This window comes from Buteo buteo, chromosome 8 (genome assembly GCF_964188355.1).
Source record: "Buteo buteo chromosome 8, bButBut1.hap1.1, whole genome shotgun sequence".
NCBI lineage: Eukaryota > Metazoa > Chordata > Aves > Accipitriformes > Accipitridae > Buteo > Buteo buteo.
Genome location: NC_134178.1, coordinates 43,716,959 through 43,733,739, shown reverse-complemented (window position 1 = coordinate 43,733,739; position 16,781 = coordinate 43,716,959). Strand labels below are relative to the sequence as shown.

The 16,781-nt window shown below is 50.4% G+C and overlaps 1 protein-coding gene across 1 annotated transcript in view; it reads left to right on the top strand.

The window, feature by feature from the left end:
- Positions 1–348: 348 nt before the first annotated feature.
- CASQ2 (calsequestrin 2) overlaps positions 349–16,781 on the top strand; it is a 33,171-nt gene continuing 16,738 nt past the window's right edge. The window contains exons 1-3 of the mRNA XM_075034382.1: positions 349–786; positions 14,029–14,113; positions 15,591–15,691. Coding sequence (XP_074890483.1) covers positions 553–786; positions 14,029–14,113; positions 15,591–15,691 — 420 coding nt within the window. The 5' untranslated portion in view covers positions 349–552. The remainder of the gene's footprint in view (positions 787–14,028; positions 14,114–15,590; positions 15,692–16,781) is intronic.

Here is a 16,781-nt window from a genome sequence, read left to right as displayed (position 1 = left end):
AGAGATACCCTTATTAAAAAATGCAGTAAATACCTTCTATTTTTGTTAAGCCCTAGTAGGACAGGCTGTGCCTCGGTTCTCTGTGCAAGTGAAGCCTGTCCCTTCGCAAACCCTGCCTGCGTATTCCCAGCATCGACATCTTCCACTCCCTCCCTCTCGCTCGCTCCCTCTCTCTCAGATGATGCAGAGTGCCAGCAAGTCCCTCAATGGTGTCATATCTGTCCTTTTTATTCATTGCAGGGTTTATTTTTAGCCTGAAACAACTGCTTCCTAAAAATGGAGTTCCTAATGACACGGGAGCTGGACACAGCTATGTAAGGTATCCAGGGCTTGGCCTGACAGCTTCTCCTGTCTGTCTCTTTGTTGTAAGCTCAGGACAGCAAAGTTTGCTGCTCCCCACCAGCCTTGCAGCGTTTGGGCTGATCACTAGGAAGGCAGCAGAAAGAGAAACTCGGTTTGAACTTCACCTGGAGACTTTGGTCTCCCCCTCTTCCCAAATTAAGAAGGAGAGGGACGTTTACATCCCCTCTGCTGCACTCCAAGGGCTCCCCTATGAAGGCGACTTGCTGGATCCTTGCAGGTTTTTACCTGCTTTTCTGCTGCAAAGCAGAAGAGGGACTGAATTTCCCCACTTACGATGGGAAAGACCGAGTGATCGACCTGAACGAGAAGAACTACAAGCAGGCCCTGAAGAAGTACGACATGCTCTGCCTACTCTTCCACGAGCCCGTGAGCTCTGACAAGGTCTCCCAGAAGCAGTTCCAGATGACAGAGATGGTCCTGGAGGTAAGTGCCACCGCATGTCCCAGCCGGGGTCGATACCACGGCGCTGTCTGGAGCTGTGGAGAGGAGCCATGGGACAGGACAGTCCAAGGGTCTTGTGTAGAACCAGGGACTGGCGGGAGAGCACCCAAAATTTGGGTTTGTTTGGCTGGGTTTGAGTTACCCCCTGAGTTCTGCAAAGCCCAGGAAAAAGCCTCTGTTGTGCTTTTCCGAGTTGTTTGCTGGGAAATAGCCTTTCTGTATTGTGCGTCAGAAACCCAGGCAATAGCCAGTAACCTTGCAAACCTCAGCAACATGAACTCAGCTCAGCTGAGCTTTCCCAAACCTCAACACAGACCTGAGTCCGAAGCTTGACATTTTTTGAGATCCTTTCTCATTCTGTGCAAGCCAGTATCCCCCTTGTATTCTGGATTCAGTCCCATTTTCTGTCCCACTAGGAGTAATCAGCCAAGAAGCGTTAGCAAACTGTGCTGCAAATGGGCATCCTAGCTCCCCATCTCAAAAGCTCCCCGTTGGTGCAGCATTAAATCCCTTTTTGTTTTTCTGACACTTGATTGCCTGCTTGGAATCAGGCTGTAGCCTCTTGTTAATGCAACCATTCACTTCTGTGCTGGAAAAAAAAGTGTTGTTAATTCTTTGGTGAAAGAATGATTAATTAATCCTCAGTAAAATAAATCATGGTAAAAATTGTGAAGTAGATTCACAGCATTCTTTCTTGCAGTGTAGCTGTAATCTAGGGAATCATACAGCTGCAAGCCTGGATTGTCAGGTGCTTGTTTCCTACCAGGGGCTTAGAAATATTCTCTCTTAACTAAAAGACACATTTAGAAAGAAAGTGAGAATTGCAGAAGAAACACATAAGCTTTATTTATCAGAACCAGAGAGAACATACATTGCAACCCTAGGAGTATAGCAAATGTGAATTAGAAAATACACTCGCTGAGGGCTAGGACCTGCAAAAGTCTAATGTCAAGTTCAAAATCTACTGACCTCCTCAGCAAGCCTGACAACAAGAAAGATTCAAAAACTAATCAGATTTTATTCACCTGTCAGGAAACAGTTACTTGCTCCAGGTGAGCAATAAAATAACATTTGACAAAGAAAAGGAAAAATAACACTGGAACTCCAGTTGAAATGTTTATGGTTGGTAGTATAATTGCATTGTTATTTAATAGGATAGCTATTTCATGCTCAAGAGATGGCAAGCAGTTGCTAAATACATATTTATAGAAATCTGACAGAAGCAGGTATCTGTTGGGTACTATCAGTTTTAGTCCCCATGACACCTATACGCATGTTAACAACCAGCCATATCAAGGGTGTGATGGCTACAATACAATCTGGCTTAAAGCTTTTATTTTGCAGGGTTTGATTCAGCAGCGAGTACATTAGCTTAGGACTCTGGTGATTTGGTTTCCATTTGCCTCTCTGCCATGGATTTCTTATGTGACCTTGGGCAAGAGATTGAGGATTAGATCTGCAGCAGACTTTATATAATTGTAGTGTTCCAGTCCACTAATGCTCAGCTACCGGCTAACCGTGCCACAGCGCAACCGGCACTTGTGGCTTTGACCTCAAAATTTCCCAAGCACTTGCAATGCTGATTCAGTGCATGTCTCGAAGTTTCACAGTCCCCCCCTTGGACTGGGAACTGCAGCAGCAGCAATCTGACAGCCCAAGCACAAGAGCAATCTGCAGACCGAGCACTCCTTTGCCTCTGTCACTCGGGGGAATCGGACGAGGAGAGGGTCTCAGAAGGCAACAGAGAAGATAGGATGTGTCTTATCCCGCATGGGACGCAGCCCAGCAAGGTGCTAATGCTCCCAGTTTCTGTACTAACTCAACCATGGGAGCACTCGTGAAAGGAGTGGGCAAACCAGGGGTTCTAATCTGCTCCCTCTTGTGACAGCGTTCACCTCCCTCACCTCAAACCAGAACGTGTTGTGCCACGGGGGTCACTCTCAATCTCCCCTGCCGGACCTCATCCAGCTGTGGGACTTCACTGCACCGGGACAGGGAGAGGGAAAGAAAAGCCTGGAGTGGGTCCATGGCTGAGGTGTGGAGCCATTCACCCGGGAGATGAACTGCCTGGGACCAGTGTCCCCGGAGGCAGTCAACAGTTGAACCCAGCTCTCCCATAATTTGAGCAACTACTCGGAGTAGTGAGGTGCTGGGTAGGCACAGGAGCAGTGACAGGGCCTCTTCTTCCAGCCAAACCTGGGAAAAGTTCACTCAGGAGAGCTTTATGTATCTAATTTCAGTAGAGGATTCAGGGCTCTGAGTGCTGAAGGTCCTTTATGCCTGAAATAAGGTATCTTACGAGGCAAACACTCCAGCCCTTGGTGTTCGCTGCCAGCCAGCTTGGGGGGTTCCCAGCACAGGGTGCTGCCTGTGGTAAGATGCCTTTCTGGAGCATCTCATGTTTTTCCATCTTACTGTAATGAGAATTTACCTACTGACTTACAACAAGAGGTGCCTGGGAAACATCATGTCCTTAGCCTGCATCCATAAAATAGCACTGGTCTCCATCACTAGGAATAATAGGGAGCCTTCATCCAAAACACAGGCAGGTGTGGAGCTAAGCAAAGATCTGACCTGGGTGGTTAAGGGTTGTTATGTCCTATTGCCTGATGAACATGAGTGTGTATGCATATGGAAGGGAATGGGCTTAATGGTTGTTAAGTCCAGAAAAAAACCAAATGTCTACCCTTTCTGTTTCTCCCACATGTACCTGATAAGAAATTTATAATTCCAAAGACCAGAGACCTGAAGAAATATCTTAGACACCAAGAAAAGAACAAGAGAGATCCAATGCCTGGGTTCCTGCAAATTTACTGGGAGAAACTCCCAGGTGTGCCCAGGTAGCAGATAGCATGGCACGTTGCTGAAGCCAGCAAAAGTCTCAGCAGGGTTGACCAGTTCCTTCTTGACTCAGGCTTCGGCACTTGGAAAAAATCCACAGCTACAAAGCACCCAAGAAGGGCAAGATGGTTGTAGACAAACACTCCTCCAACCTAGAAATATATTGTCTCTTGACCACGAGCATGTTTTCCTTGAAATATGTAGCTCATGATCAGTAACAAGCTCTGACTGGGGATTTTCCCATGAGTGAGGAGCCCGTGAGGGTCTGGGGACAACCGAGCCCGTCTGGGAGCAACAACAGCTTCTTTGGACCGTCCTTTGTGCATGACAACAGCTCCAAGGATGGCAGTGCCAGCCCCTCAGGTCGGGCTGGGAAAGCTGGGGGCTGTTGGGTTAGTCTGTCAGGAAAATAGTCAAAGCAACGGTCGGGGATGCAAGCTGCCTACTGCTTTTCTGGCTAGGGTGGAAAAGGATCGGGTAAGGATTGTAATAAGGCAGAAACCCAGGGCAGAGATAGCATGAGCACAGGGTGCTTCACTGCTCGGTTTAAAGGGCTCTTCTCCTTTGCTTGCCTCTCTGCTGTGTCTCCACTCTGCACCACTGACTACTGAAAAGCACCTGCAGCTGGAGTAGGGAAAAGCCTCTGTACAGGGCAATGCAGAGGTTGAAGCAGGCTGTCCCAGAGCTAACAGTAGCTATTCCTACTCTGTGGTGATGTTTACAAGAGCCCTGCATGCCTTGTGAGCTGAGCACAGTGAAGAAGAAAATGAAAGAGCCAAGCACAAGGCTTCACAATAAGTGTTTAACAGACAAGTAAGAAAAAAAGCTACTTGTGCTAAAGGGTCTCAGCTGTAATGAAGAATGGGCAAAAGAGGAAAAGACCAAAGCAGTGAAGCTGAGAAATATCTATTCTGCTTTTCTTCTCCTCCTTAGCTCCCCTACTATATTTCATCCTGTCTCATACCACCACTTCTCAGACCTTCTCCCCTCTCCCTCTCATCTCTGAACCTCCTAAATATTGGGATAGTTTTGCTTTCCAGTGGGCTGGTCCCTGTCTTTAGGAATCATGTAACAAGAATAATGAGCAGTGGAGTTAGGGGCTTTCCTTTTGCACTTGAGAAGCTCTCTTCAGCATCACAGCAGGCTGCCTGTAATGCAGACCATCGTCTCCATTACTGTGTCCCTGCTGAAACTCGCTTAATCCTGGCTCCCCTGTCATTCTTGCCTTGTCATCTGTGTGCATGTGTAATATCTTTAAAAAAAAAGACGTTCATCAAGCCCAGATGTTTTAGGCCCTTCAATGCAACAGTGCCCCTGGGCTGAAAATTCGTGGAGAAGTGCCCTAGCACAAACCAGTCTGAATAGAGGTAAGAGAAGAGGGACGTGGTACTCCCCCTTCCAGATGAGGTCTAGGATCAGCCCAGCCTCTAGCAATAAATGGCAGAACAAAGTGAAGCTCCTTAACATATTTGGCCAATTCTGTAACACAAGGGAAAATTTCTCCTACAAACCTGGGAACATAAATCCCTGAGATTACATTGCATGAGATCCTCCCAATGCCCAACCACAGCTAGTAGCTGTGGTGTGAGAGGGAAAGATAGATTTTGAATCCAGTAAAGGCAAGGGTTAATTTGGGTGTAAGGTCTACCTCCCGGTTCACTTGAGAGCAAGGATTTATTTTCAGGTGTTGAAACTACTGCAGCTTTCAGCTCAGGATGGAAAAACTGGTGCAAGGTCAGCTGGTTTTAGGGTAGTTCCACCCACATGGTCTTGAAATCTCTTGAGAGCAGATGTTCCCATGAGAGTTCAGAGCCACGTAGTATATAGCAAAAAGTCCTTCTCTGCTTCTGATGCAACACAGAAAAAAGATTTACAAGTTTAGGTCTGTGTAGTTTATCCCAGAAATTCATAGGAACCAGGAGACAAGATCCTCATTTTACCCCATCTCTAGGTAGAGTACAAATACAAATATAAACCCAAGTCTTTTCTTTAAGCATCCTTCTCTGTTTGTTTCACAGACTCAGATTTCCATCTTTTTCTTTGAAAATGGGCATGTTCATGAGACAGTGCCTCAACACAATTTCCTGGGCTGGGTAGACACATTATACAAGACATGTTCACTGAGTGTCACAGAAACTGTCAGGTCTCTGGGTATCTACAGAACAAATCCTCGGGGTGAAAGACAAGGCACACCTGGCTGGATATGTATGTGCAGAAGCCTACAGTACAAGTGCCTTATACATACCTGTAATAAAAAAGGTGGTTTGTTTTCCATGGCTACTAAAGCAGTGGCTTCCAGTATAGATAAGTTAATGCAAAAATAAGGAAGGAAGGGAAAGAAAAGGAAAAAGTGTGCACTGATTAGTTTGCCCTTTGAGACCATGTAAGTAGGTCTCAATTCGTCAACAGCCAGCAGAGCACTGATTTTTAGCAGTAGCACCTAGGAGGATTTCGGTCACTGACATGCCAGTCACAAAAGCAAGTTACACAGAGCTCCCCATTTCACAGATGGGCACACTGACATCCAGGGACAAGTATGTGCTTTGGTCTTTCTGTATAACGGTGGCAGAAACAATTTCCAAGGCTGCTTTACCTGTTACGGCCCAGATTCTTTCTTTGAAGTCTCTCCGTCGGTTCCCAGCAGTGAGTTGGGACTGGCTGCATGAGCAGCATCTAGCATAAACCCCCACTTTCAATGCTATATCACTCTTTGAAAGGCACCTTTCTCAGCAGCTAAAGTATGATCCGAGAGACGTGGACTGACAGCAGTTCTCAGAGCAGAGACCAGCTGTAATCCCAGGGTCTGAAGCTGGTTTCATCCAGAGACCCAACTTTTATCCAAATGTCACCCGGAGACATGGCAGACCCCTGTGGGCTTGGGTTCACTTGCTGACACAGTGCGAGGACAAGGCTGCTTAGGCTTTGCTTTCTTGGCCCTGAAGTGAGGAGCTCTTCTGGCTGTCCAGCTGTTGCAGCCAACATCTGTATGTGCCATGCATGACCTTAAGCCGCATGGAGACTCATTCTGTGTCACTCCTCCCTTCAGAACTGCAATTGGGGAAAAATGTTGAAAAGCCCATCCTCTTAGGTCTTGGCCATCCTGCCACGCTACTCAGCTTCCCAAAAAAGTTCCAGCAAGGGTTCCCAGTGCCTTCCCGCTGGGCTGGTTCCCAGGAGGAAGGGTCTCACTCTTGTATAATGAGGTGCCTTTGCCCCGTCCTGAGTGGGGGGGCCTCAAAAGGACTAGCTTGAGCTCACACTCGCCTACTCAGTGGACATGTGCGGCGTTTATAGCTATCATTTCATGTTCTCCGCCCCGGACTTTGACATTTCTCAGGAGCCTGCCCGCAGGCTGGGGCAGCTGTCGCTCTGCAAGGCAGAGGGGGCACGGTGGGCCATGCCGTGCTCGCCCACCATGACCTTACTCCAGAACTTGGTCTGCCAGTGCCCTTCATCTAAAACCAAACTAATCAAAACCTGTGACTGCCCTTCCTTCATGCCTGAGCTTCATTTGTGGGGAGAACATAAAGGGGATATGATAATTCTCTTTAAACACCCAAGAGGGAGGAGAGCTATTTAAGCACAAAGCCTAAGGACAAATGGGCTATGAATAAACCAAGTCTGGAAACTAGGAAGTCCCTAATCACCAGAGGAGGAAGACGTCAAGGGGAGAACAGCCCAATGAGTTTTAAATGGACATTGACCAGGTTGTGACAGAGATTGAATGACATGGTCCCGGGTTTGATGACCAAGGATGTCCTTTTGCAGCCTCTGTCCCGAAATAACAGGCACCCAGGCAAGCAATCTATGGCCTAGGAAAGAAGTGACTTAGCAAGGTCCACGTTCTCCTTTTTTATTTTCCTTTGCACATTGGGATTTACCTACATACATGAGAAAAAAAACCTTGCCCGAGGAAATAGAACGAGCAGTGACAGTGAAGAACTGAATTCCCGGGGGGGGGCCCGCAGAGCAGGCGTTCGCTCCTCCCCTCCCCGTCTCCCCGGGACGGCCAGTGCTCTCTCCTAAGCAGTGCTGATGGTGCTCATTCCTGCGCGCTCTCTGGCACAGCTTTGGCGAAGCTGCCGTACATGATACGTCCTTTTTCTGGGAACCCTCTGCGGCCCTGGCAGGAGACGGACCGCCGTCAGCTAGCAGACCTCTGACACCTCGAACCCTGTAGCTTTGGAGGGGCTGCGTATTTTTAAAGCTTTCCTCAGTTCTTTTTTCTCTCTGCTCACTCCTTGGGTAAAAGGCCTTTCTTGTCTCAAGGACCCCTCCATTCCCGCAGGGCCCCCCCCTCGCTGATCCATCCCGTGGATGCAGGGTGGGAGCTCCTGGCTCTCGCCTGCAGCATCCTGGAATCTCCAGGGATTCAGAGGCACTGGCTTACACCCACTCGGTCAGAAACTCGAGAAATCTGGCTTGTTCCTGGGAGCTGGAGGCGTAGGAATGACATGGGCAATGGTCTGCGGAGGTGAACGGGCTGAATATCAAGCATGCTCCCCTCCTCCAGCGCCCACTGAAAGGAGCCAGCTTGTGCCCTGCACGGGCTTCACGTCAGCATCCAGCCTTCGGTTTCAAAGCAGAATCTCTGAGGCCAGAAAGACAAGAAGGCAGCGATCGTCTCACTTTTGTCAAGGACAGCCCCCAGACTGCACCTCTGGTCTCTGTTCTCATAGAATCACAGAATCATTTAGGTTGGAAAAGACCTTCAAGATCATCGAGTCCAACCATCATCCACGCCCACTAAACCATGTTATGGAGTAAAGTTTTGTCAAAGAGGAGCTTAGCAGGGTGGCCCCCAGGCACCGTCCCAGACCCCACAACCTGGGTCAGCCCATGCACGCACCCACGCACGTCCTGGGTGGGCAGGCTGCCCACCTGAGTCGGCAAAACGTCTGCGATGCAGAGCCGGCGAGGGCTGGCCAGGAGCAGAAGCAAGTGGCCCCCGCACCCATGGGTGCTCAGTGCCACGGGCATCGGCCCCCCGTTAGCTCGTGGCTGGGGAGGCTGCGCTTTGGCTTACAGCTGGCTAAAATTAGGGATGCCCGGTGCAGATAAAAATACGGCCCTAACTATGCAAAACCTTTAGGGAGGCAGCCAAAAAGCGCATCGTACGTCTGACCGGGCTGAGCGGCCGCACGGCAATTAAAGCCCCGGGGCGGCGTTCTTGGAGCGTTACCTGCGAAAGCCACCTCCGCAGGAGTGACCTTTGGGTGTTCCATATTTGGGGACTTGCCTTTTAGTCCGAGGAGCAATGACCCCCCCTGGGAGGGCAGGTTCAGCAATAAACAGCCTCTCTGGGCAGCTCAGGTGGTGGAAAAGGGCAGGAAGGTGGGACCGGTCCCTGCTGCCAGCAGGGTGGTTTTTCTAGTGGCAGCTGCTCAGCAGGCTTCTGCCCTTTCTCTTTGGTCACCATGACGCTTCAGGACCCCTAATTCACCAGCCTGAATTATGCAAGAACCCAAAATGTTGCTAGTGGGGTATGCAAGGGGATGCTAGAGGAGACAGCACGGCAATAGGAAGGAGAGATAACCCCCTCTGCTCTCCAGCAAACTGCCCACCAGCTCGAACAACAGAGAAGTCAACCGTAGCGTGAAGGCATGAGTCCTGCATAAGGATTCAAAGCTTTGGGCGAAATACCCTAGACTTTTGCCATCTCCTCCTGCTGGCTGCAAAAATAAAAACCTAACATTTTGGGATGTAAAACCATCATCGTTACATCAACCAGGTTCTGACCATCAACATGAACTGCAGCTTTAAAGAGAGTAGGAGAGAAACAGCGGAGAAGTGTAGATTGCTTGAGGGACGTTCCCTCATCCTCTCCAGTTGCTCTCCTCCTTGCATTGCTTGAGTTTTGTACTTCCCCTGCTGCCGGCTAGGGAAACGGAAAGCTCCCCATGCTTAAGAGAAGTTTACTCGTGACGGCTCTCGTAGAGACCCAAATGTCCCCAGCGCCCTGCCTGCCAGCCTGAGCGGCTGGGGAAGATGAGCCTTACTGTCTGTAGGAGCTTCAGGCAGGTGCTAGAGAAGTGGGAAGAAAATCCAGGCCAGCAAGCCGTAATGTCACGCCACTATGAAAACTGACCATGCTGAGACACCCACCCCTCCCACCCCCATTTGTAACCCTCTCTCCTGGATTTTGTCTGCCATTTAACAGCAAAACTGACACCAAATGCAAGGTTTGGCACAATCAGCGTTTGCAGCTCGAAGAGGAGTGTGGTCAGGCAGCCGGTGACGCTTCTGCTGCTCTATAATCTAGGATTTCAGAATGACCCCGTGGGACTTCTTAAATCTCCCAAAAGCTTCCCAGCATCACACCTAGGTTCAGATAGGTATAGTAGGTGTGAAGCTGAGATGTGCCCGCAGGGAGTTGTTTTTTTCCATCCCCAATATTCAGGTTGCCTGTAACTGTTGACACCATCCAAGATGAGCTGGTCCTTAAGCTTCACTTTGGGCTGGCACCTATTAAACATCTCAGAGTGCCATGCCCTCGCTCACGCTTACCCAAATTCAAATATGGCTATTACCTGAGGGAAGTGGGAGAAAGGAGGGGTGCTCCCAAACTCACACTTCCTTTTCCCAAGGCTGCACAGGACACAGCTTGTGATCCTGTGGCTAGAAAGTGTGCATTGCAAAGGCTTCATGCACGTAAGAGGAAGGCTGCAAAATGTGCATGGGATATGAGCTTACGAGCTACTGGGATCTTTGCTCATGCTCTCAGCCAGCTCTGCCTGCCCAAAGCTCCTGCTGTACCTCAAGGACTGCATGACCAGTTAGGTCCAATTCTTCCAGGGCAGTTTCTCTCCTCCATCTCCCCGTGCAGCTGTTGAAGCTAAATTACTCGCTATAGAGGCTGACACAAAGACAAGGGCTCTGGCTGGCCAAGACTTCAAGCGATATGAATTTAAAGGGAGGAGGAGGAGGAGGAGGAGGAGGAGGGGCTGTGTTCTTATATTACAGCCACCTCTATCCCAAGGTCCTGAGCCAAGAGGATTGTCAAGATTAGAAACATTATCTGCATTCAAATCCCACTAGCATTATGGAATCAGAAAATACTGTAAGGGGATATATAAATGCTTGATACTGTAATGAGCAGGGGGCAACTAGCCAAGCTGCTGTGCTTCTGGCATACTTTATATTTTGCTGCCTTATGGGGTTCAAAGATGGGTGTGGGAATATGTCCTCACCTAAGCACTGGTCAGACTCACCTGCTGCAGGGGAAAGCAAGGGTAGGAGCAACGTCCAGCCCCTGCAGAACTTGCCCTTGAAAAAGCCACCACAGGTCCTGACACCCTGCAAAGGTCTCCTGCCTCCAGGCGCTGCCACAGAGAGCTCCCGAGAGTCTCACGTTGCACGAAGATTTCCCCGGTGCGAGACTCTGCGGACGGGCACAGGCTGTACCGCTCACCTCCTTATCTCGCCGGCCGTGAAAGTCCCAGCGAAGGAGGCCGGCTGCCCGCTTAGCTCTCGGCTCCGTCCCCGAAGAACCAGGCTCACGCCGTACACACGCACGCTGCCGCACACCTTCTCTACCAGGATGAGCCTCTTCAGAGGAACACCTCCAAACGCTCGTACCCCCAGGACGTACACCTCCTAGAGCTGGTCTCACCAGACACAGTGACACCAGCCCTGCCACACCAACAGGCACACCTCCAGCATTACCGTGACCTTTTTTGCCTCCCGAGCCCTAACGAAGTGCGCGCTCCCAGTCTCACACAAAGAGGCTTTCATCCCATCACCCACGTTTTCTTTGCACGTTTAGTCTTTCCCAGCAAGCTCCCAGGCCCACAGCTACACCCACACCCCTCCGAAGAACTACCTTGTGCGCGCTGCGTGCTGACGTACGCTACGCCCCATCAATGCTTCCTCTCTTGCAAACACCCAACCGCTTGCCTGTAGTGGGTGTTGCAGCTTTTTTCTGCACATTTCTGAGCTTCTTCAAACACCCCCAAGAAACCCTAACCATCTCCTGCGTGCAGGAGTTGAGAACTGTTGGGCTTAAACTGCCTTGACTTTGGCACATGGCTAACGTAGCTGTAAGTAAGTAGCTAGATGAAGTATGGACCGGACTGGACGTGACTAAAGTCTTCTTCCCTTGGGCTTTCTGTGTTTTACCTCTTATCAAAGTGCAGCCAGAGCCTCAAGCATCGACTCCGAGGAACTTCTTGCTGGTCTACACAACTGCCAGCAAGTGAGGACATACTGACAATGTCCCCGAAAGCTGATGATCCTACAGGCTGCATCTCTTTGTCCAGTAAGAGCAGATCCCCGTAATGGGGAACAGAAAACAGCTTTTCTCACCGCTGCCAGCTTGCAGATGTCAAGGGAGCTCACAAGAGGCGTCCGTCTCTCCCTGCATTATTGGGTACCAGTTGCTCTCAGGTGCTCTAATGTGGACGGCCGTGGCCTGCGCCGGGAGGTGGGATGCCAGACCGGTCAGACCAGTGCTCAGATGCCTTATCCATGGATGTGCAAACACGGACCAGTGCTCTGCCCCCATTCAGGCAGTATCCATTGTAAGCTCAAGCCCTGAGCGTGCAGCCTCACCTTTATTTCAAAGCATTGCTAGAGAGCAAGGAAAGAGCAGTGAGATCACCTGTTCCCTGCATAATGTGAGCACCTCTTTTGCCTCACGTGGTGGCATTTTCCCCCAAAGACAACAGGCCGGGTAGCCGCAGGGGTATCAAGGTTGCAGTGATGCTCTGGTGGTTGGTGGAGAATATGTCCTTCTGGAGGGCTTCGGGACAGGCCTGGGGACACCTATTTGGTGGAAAGGAGAATACAACCATGTTCTCCGTCGCTCCCCTTCGCCCAAGCAAGGTCCCTGAGTCCCGATCGCCGGGGTGCCCACCGTCATCCCCCCCAGGATTTTGGGGAAGGGTTGGGCGCTGCCAGCATGGGGATCTGGCCAGCCCCACGACGATGTGCAGGCAAGGGGGCTGCCCCACAGCTTTTGCCCCCCGACGCCTTTAATCGCCGCTCGCTCTCGCGGCGGCCGGGCGCAGGCGCAGGTTATTTATAGCGGGAGAGCCAAGGGGCCGGGCACCGCTGGGTGACATTCAAACCGGCTTTGAAGCTGGGGGGAGGGTGCCAAAATGGGTCCGGGGAGAGGGTGGTCCTCATAAATCAGCCCGCCATCTCTCTGGCCATGGCTTTTCTTCTGCCCTCCTGCAGCCTCCTGCCACCGAGCGCAGGCAGCTGTCCCCTAATAGGGACATTCCCGTCCCGGAGACCCTCTACCCCTCGTCCCCCAACATCCAGCAGGGTTGAGAGGGGGGGACAGCAAGAAGACCATCATCATCAGAGGCATTTGTGGAGAAGGGAGGGAAAGGGAGGAGGACGGGGCTCTTACAGCTGCTTGGTGGTCTCAGAGCATCGTTACCGCCTTGTAGGGTCTCTGGTGTGCTTGTGGTGGGGCTAAGTCAGTCATCTGGTGAGTAAGGCGGCTCATTTCCCAGGGTCACTGCATCTCTACGGAGCCCAGCTGGAATTCACAGGGTCTCACCCGGGGCCGCTCCCACCACGGGGCACTTGCAGAGCGTCTCTCCTTTCCTCACATATCTATTTTCACAAAACAGGCAGGAACTCGATATCTTCGAGAGGCCCCTTCGTCAAAAATGGTGGAAACGGTGGGGGGGGGGGGGGGGCAATGGTTTTGCAAAACTGTGAGGAGCCAAACGCGAGCGTGGCTATGATCAGACTCATTTATTCAGGGAAAAGAGGGGACCAGGAACTGGGGGGGGGTGACCGAAGCCTGGACAGGAGACATGACTTAAAGCATTTCATAGGAGAAGGGACCACTTTTGCAAAGCCAGGAGTCCCTCTGCTTTATTTTGCTGGGAGCCTGCCTTGGCCACCGCAACACATGTATGAAGGAAACGTGATGCTGCAGTGCCCTGCATCCCCTCCAGTTTGCAGCCGCTGCTGCCTGGCACCAAGCACTTCCAGAGTTAAAATGTCCACGGTGCCCACACGTCACGTTCCCCCGCAGGAGGCCACCGAGGCACAAAAGAGGAGGCAGCTTGTGCTTCGTGTCGGTAGCACAGGTCTTTCTCCCAGCCGTGGCCACGGCTTTGGTGTCCCCGATTCGGTCAGGAGCCCTCTCCCGATGCCAGGGTGTCAAACAGCATTTAACAGCACACGGTATCGCCAGCAAACTCGGTGCTGTGACACAGTGGGAAGAAACCCAACCCTTGTGACCTCTGGGCAGCGTTATCTCAGCGAGGAGGCAGCATGTGATGCATCCCACCCATCGGTGTTGTCCGAAAGCGGAATATGGGTCACTTGTGCCTGTTGTGCCATGGTAGCAGGGCACGATGCCCTTTAGCCACCCTGTGGTGTTAATGCTGGTAACGTTGGGCTCTCTGGTTCCTTCCACAGCTGGCAGCTCAGGTCCTGGAGCCCAGGAGCATCGGCTTCGGGATGGTGGACTCCAAGAAGGACGCCAAACTTGCCAAAAAGTTAGGTGAGTGCCATATCTGATATCTCTGGAATAGCTTGAGAGAGTGCGGGAGTGATGCCCAGCAGCCAGCCCCATAGAAGACAGCCAAATCCTTGTCACCAGGATGGGGGGGTGATGGTGGCAATTGCACACTGACCACCTGCCCACCCCAAGGTGGGCAGGATCAAGGCGGGGGGCAAGGATGGGAGGGATGGGCCGAGACCCTTCCAGCAAAATCTTCTTGGCTGAGAGTGCCAAAACCAAACCAAACCAAGTGAAAAAGAAAGCCAATTCATAGCGATGATGGGGTGGAAGCTCCCAACTTGCTAAGCAGAAACTGTAAATAGGTGCCATGGAGTAACTCCACGCTTTCCTACACAGAGACAGGTCTGACACAGCAGCGCAGAACCAAAACCTACCGGGAAATCACATAGGCCCCCAAATGTCACCAGCCCCATGGCAGGGTGACCTGTGGCCACTATTGGGGGAGCCACAGCCTTGCAATGGTTTTGCAATGGTGCCAACCCTTCTGACTTGCTCCCCAGAGCAGGAGGAGAAACTTGCTGTAAAGCTGAAAGGCTGCTGCGTTGCCCACCCCTGGAAACAGCTGTCTTCCAGGGGCTGGCAATCCCTTCATATTTTAGCCCACAAAGCAATATGGAAATACTATGACATATAAATACAACTGCACACAAATATACCACTAGGCTTAAGGTCAGAGACTGTTTAACCATACTAGACTGTATACCAGATTGTAATTTTCTTTCCTAAATGTGTGTGCTGGTGGAAGCTAAACTAAAGCTGAGAGCTTCTGCCTCTGCAAAAAGGAACAAACTGCCAACCACCTTGGCCTGGTGGTACCCTGCCATCATCCACTGTGGGAGCTCAGTGCTGCTGATTTTGGAGCCTCCAGCGAGATGCTGTGGCACCCAGTCCTCAGTCCAGTGATCTACCACTCAAATCTGCCAGCCTGCCATCTGCAGCATCTCTACCATAGGTTTCTAACCCTTTTGTCAAGGCTAGCTAAGCCTCAGAGAGTTTGAAGCTCGGTTTGACTTTCAGGTCACTGTTTATGTTCACATAGTTCAGCCCTCTCTGGGCAGAGAACACAACCCACATCAAAATCCATTTTCCATCTCATGACAGGTTGTTAAAATTTGGGATGTCAGGTAGAGCCCAGTATTATTTACTGCAAGAGAGAGAGCCAAGCTGAAACAAGTTCCTGATACAGAATTTTTCCAGCTGAGGCCAAACTGTGACCTGAACGAAAAGTTCAACATTTGGGAAGAAGCTAGCACAAGTTCTGGCTGAGGTCTGTCCCTCATGCTGTGAAACATCAGTCAGGAGAATACTCGGGTTGTTTCTAGCTGGGCCAACACAGCGAACTGGCAATTGTGTTTTCCCAGGAGGTGTTGCTAGAACAAACAAGCAAGATTCTCTGTAGTAAAAACGCTTTTAGTGACGTGTTGACCACGTTATGTTTCTTGCCTCCTTCTTTCAGGCTTGGTTGAAGAGGGAAGCCTCTATGTGTTTAAGGAGGAGCGGTTGATTGAATTTGATGGGGAACTGGCCACGGATGTGTTGGTGGAATTCCTCTTGGACGTAAGTACAGATAAGCTCAGAGCTAAATAAAGCCTCTCAGAGAAGACCTTGCAAATACTCACTTTGCTAAAAACCACTGTTTTATCTTTATTTGAAATTCCATCCCTGTTTGCTACACACTAGTAGAGATGACATTTGCCAGCTTCCCAAATACTTGTCTGACCATGAGTTCCCAGGAAAGCTGGTACCTGTATATGCCACCAACCACTTATATCTTAAAGATGTTCTGCTCTCTTTCCTGTTTATGGAGTATTTGATTGGAAGCAAGCAAAAATCCCACATAACTAAGTGCTAGTCACCCACCTCAGTTAGCAAGCTGGCGTGCAAACACTTTACCATTTGCAAAAATCCTTCACTCTTTTTTTTTTTCCCCAAAAAAGAAGAGTTATTTAAAAAAAATAAAAATCCAAGAAGTAGCATTCTCATAGAGCAACTAAAAAGAGCTCAATTCATTGAAAAAGGTATGTGCTGCAAACTATTTGCCCATTTCTAGACACAACTGCACAAACAACATAGTGTACTACTGCCTTTTCAGTGAACTTACCAGATTGCACTGCCATGAGTTAGAGAAGGTCCCAGGACTTAGTGCTCTCGGGTCATTTTTTGCACGGGCACAACCACGTACTCGCCTTTGTGCCTAAATGCAAAAGAGAGGCTGGATCCCTCATCAACGTGTTGCACTTCTCTTTCTTTACATTTTATTCCTAGGAGAGGTGATGGCCCCAAAACCTGGTCTTTGCTTTGTAGTGAAAACCTTTTGCAGCGGCTTGGCTTTCCTTGGAAATGAGGCTCCCTTGAGGAGCGGCCGTGCAATAATACAGATAAGGGAGGCAAGGCGAGCAGCGGAGCTGGCAGGGTTTGTTTCCAAGGGTGGCAGGTTGCCTAAACGGTCACCTGCGGTGCAGGAGTGCCGGTGGGACGAGGCATGGCCAGGGAAGAGAAACAGCTCCTTAGGACCTTAGCTCTCCTACGGCAACGTCTGTGGCTGCGTGCATCAGGTATTGTGGCCAAAACACATGCAAGTGGCTTCAGGGACAGAAATGGGCACCTGCCCCACCTGGGAGGGCCACAGATAGATGGAGCAGGACTT